Source organism: Teleopsis dalmanni, chromosome 2 (assembly GCF_002237135.1).
Source record: "Teleopsis dalmanni isolate 2A chromosome 2, ASM223713v2, whole genome shotgun sequence".
In the NCBI taxonomy this organism is placed as follows: Eukaryota; Metazoa; Arthropoda; class Insecta; order Diptera; family Diopsidae; genus Teleopsis; species Teleopsis dalmanni.
The window spans coordinates 242,927,629-242,931,438 of NC_051847.1; the positions used below are offsets into that span (position 1 = coordinate 242,927,629).

General features: G+C 26.9%; 2 protein-coding genes across 2 annotated transcripts; one reads left to right on the plus strand and one right to left on the minus strand.

Moving 5' to 3' along the window:
- The first annotated feature begins 820 nt into the window (after positions 1–820).
- LOC119683606 lies at positions 821–2,093 on the plus strand. Its single transcript, XM_038097385.1, has 5 exons — positions 821–1,242; positions 1,298–1,438; positions 1,619–1,683; positions 1,820–1,885; positions 1,948–2,093. Exons 1-5 carry the CDS (start codon positions 1,147–1,149, stop codon positions 2,066–2,068), a joined length of 489 nt encoding a protein of 162 aa, XP_037953313.1. The 5' UTR covers positions 821–1,146; the 3' UTR covers positions 2,069–2,093.
- Positions 2,094–2,216: 123 nt separating this feature from the next.
- On the minus strand, positions 2,217–3,810 carry LOC119683607 (vacuolar-sorting protein SNF8-like). Its single transcript, XM_038097386.1, has 4 exons — positions 3,338–3,810; positions 3,147–3,276; positions 2,460–2,606; positions 2,217–2,391 (listed from the first exon to the last, which is right to left on the minus strand). The coding sequence occupies exons 1-4, from the start codon at positions 3,675–3,677 to the stop codon at positions 2,256–2,258; spliced, it is 753 nt and encodes a 250-aa protein (XP_037953314.1). The 5' UTR covers positions 3,678–3,810; the 3' UTR covers positions 2,217–2,255.

Consider the following 3,810-nt stretch of genomic DNA (forward strand, 5'->3'; position numbering starts at 1 on the left):
CGGAGATATGATTGTTTCTCTTGTAAATTACGACCCAGTTATATGAAGAACTGTGGTGGTTATACCTTATGGAAATATAAAAGGATTATACTAGAAAATTTCGAATTTGTAATTTATTATTTTTATTTAAGTTAATAAAAATAACTTATAATAAAAAATAAAATAAATATTAATATAAATAAACCGAAAATTTGCTTTGTTGTTCTTTTGAAGGATTAATAAATGTTAATATAATAACACTGAATATATTATAACACAGAATTTTTACAGAAACTGTTTATGCAATTCTTCTTCCGCTTTTTAGTGCTATTAGCTGCCATTTAGCTGCTATTTAACATTGAAAATTTGTGTACAACGGTTTTTTACAAAAGTTTGTGAAATTTTATCTCGTTTTTATCTCGTTTTTTTAATATATAACTTTTAGTGCTGGCTGTTATTTGATATTATACATGATTTTAGAATTATAGTAAGTGCTTTTATTTTATGGTATATTCTTTTATCCATTTTTTTCATTAGAATGTGATTGTTCCTTTTTTTCTCGTTTTTAGCAAAGTTATCAAGTTGGCTATTGTTTATTCTCATTTATATATAAATGGATTTTAATTTTTTTGTGAATTACTCATATTTTATAATAAATATTAATTAATTTATAATCAACCTAATTTTAGGACGCTTTTTGTTGTATTTCGTTGAAATATAATAATATTTAAAAGACATTTTCAGTAGTAGGCATAATTGCTTAAATAAATGGAGTCGATAATTGTTATAATTTTTTGTGTTTCCTACAACCGTGTTTTAGAATATTCTTTCGATTACTTTCTTTAATATATTTTCTAAAAAATTTTTATATTTACATTAAATGCAGAAAAATCACGTAAAATCCAAAGTTTAACTGATAAGAGTACGCCACAAAATTCAGAAGGTGTAGAGTTTTGGAAAGCTTGTTATTTAGATTTGAAAGAGAAATTTCAATACCTAGAGAAAGCCCTTGATAATCGAGTAGAACGTGAAAAAAGGGCTCTGAAAAAAGTTGAAGAGACATTATATGTGGTTGATAGTGCTCTCACCGAGAAAGAGGCAGCAATTCAACGGGAGCAGGTAGTCAAAGAAGAATGTGAACATTTAGCGTCAACTATTGGTCAAGTAATGGATGAAGCATCAAAAAAAGTGGATGAAGATATGTTATCGGAAAAAAGAAAATATGAACTCAAGGAAAAGGAGCTTAAATGCATTAAAGAGAAGGTAAAAATTTGCATTCAGTTTTGTTCTTTTTATTCTGCAAAATGTTTTTTTTTAGCTTAGCGATAATTGCAAAAATCAAGCAAAATACAATCAAATTCTCCAAGCACGTTGTAATAGATTTGAAAAAAAATACCAAGATGCGATTTCAGAAACGACGAGACTAACAAATGAATTATCCACAGCTGCCAGAATATTAGTAAGTTGGTTTAGGAAGAATATAATATATTGTTTTACTTAAATTTTGGTGATGTTAGAAGAATATTTATATGAATTCACATTAATACAAAAATTATTTTATTCATTGTTAGCTAATAGAAACAACACTAGTCAAGAATATTTCTATCCATAATAAATTTAATTAATTCAAAATTTTCAGGATGAACTTGAAGCCAAAATAATAGAACGTGATAATGTAATTTTAGAAGGCAAAAAAACAAAAAGGTATATTTTGTTTAAATTACAATTAATTTTTATTTATAATAATATTTATTTTAGTATGCTTATATATATTTCAATTCATATATTTTTTAAAATTTAATTCTTTTTTATGAAATTTCTAACTATTATTTTGTGACAGAATCGTTGAAGAACACGAAGAAACAATAAAAAAATATATGGAAAGGCATAAAAGTCTTAATGATAAGTATGATAGCTAAATTTTAGATCTTGTTTATACCACAATTTTTTTTTATTTTTTATTTATAGATACAAATCGATTATAGCGGACATGTCAATAAAGTTTGAAGACGAAGTTAATAAACTACAGAAGCAAAATGCACAATTGCAAAAAAAACTGCAACAATTTCTGTGCGATGAAAATAGATAATAAAGCGTTGTTATCATAGTTAAATCTTTAAAATATGATTAAATTTAGTTTTATTTTATTGTTATTTTGCAAATTAATACATACTAAAAATTAAACACTCTATTTTATAATTATATAAATGATAACATATACAAAATATATTTCTTTGTAAAATTTATTCTATTTATGTTTGGACTTAAAACTTATTTTAAGCAGTTTGCGCTGTTCTACCAGGAAATAAACTTGGAAACCAATAACTTGTTTCAGTATCTTGTGTATCAATCCAACACATACCTTCACCTACAACTTTCTCTAGTGATTGTTTTGCACGAAATTCGCTCCAACTAAATTGAAAGATATATAGAAAAAACTGCAAATTTCTTCTCTCATAATTTATATTATAATTTCATACCCTAATTGTTCAACTAGCATACTCTCTGTAATGCAGCCTTGTTCTGTATTAGACGCATTTGTAAGTATGGTTGTCTCCTCCATACTTAGTTCACCTGGTATTGACTGAACCATGTACTTTCCTTTACCAACCTTATGCACTACAAATCTAAATGAAAAATAGATATATTAAAAATTGAGAACTAAGAAAAAATTGTGAAATTAATTAAATAAAAATGTTTAGACGGAACTTTATATCCAAATAATATATACAAATTAAATTTTATAATATACTTTCCAAACAAAGCTGTACATACTAAACCTTTCCTGACTCTTTCTCTGGGATAGGATAATATAATAAAATCTACAATATAGTATAATCTACAATATAGTATAATTGACAAAATAATAAATACAAAATAATTCTTTTGAAATGCTTACTGGACAGCAAACTTAATCTATTTAACTTTTAAGCACATACAAATTCAACCGCAATAAACTTAAGATTCCTCAATATCGAAGTGACAAGATTTCTTTACCTTGACATCGGTTAATTTTCACTTCCCCCCAAAACTTATTTCCCATTACTTAGTCATAGTTTAAAATTGAAGTTATATACTAATCATCAATTTTAATTCGATTTTAAATTATATTTAGCCCAAGTTCTTAATAAATAAACAAAATTTCAATTAAAAGTTTTTTAGCATACCCATTTCCAAAAATACTAAGTTTCTTTGCTGCTATTAATATATCTTCATCAGTAATTTCTTGATGTGTAACGCTTTGGCCACGAGCTGATATCAATCGTCTACGTAATTCATTGAGTTCCATAAGTCCACCTTTAATCAAATCAAAAACAGAAATTTTATAAATTTACTTAGTAATACGACGATAACTCACCTGTTTTATGATTAGCTGCTAAACACACTTCTACCACCTGCACACCCAACTCATAATAGAAATCACCCATGCCCAAAACACTCCAAAATCCTTTACCAGTAGCCAACGGATCGACACCAATCGCTGCACACATATCTTGGAATTGTTTACGGAACTGTGCATTTTTTCGTATATCCTGTTTATGTTTCATAGCAAATTCTTCCAATTTTACTTTAAATACTTCCATTTGTTTAGTCATTTGCTCCAATTGCGACTCCTGCAAATCAGTGCCCTTATCCTTATATTTTTCAGCAGCCAACTGCTGTTGTTGTATAGCACCTAATCCCGCACGACGACGCATATTTTCGGACACTTAATATTTAAGTCACACTTGATTACAAAATTAGGAACAATTTTAACTTCAATTTTATTTATTAAGCATTTTTAACAGAAATTACTTTACAATGTGAAGCACAGTCCGAAACAAAGTTTTA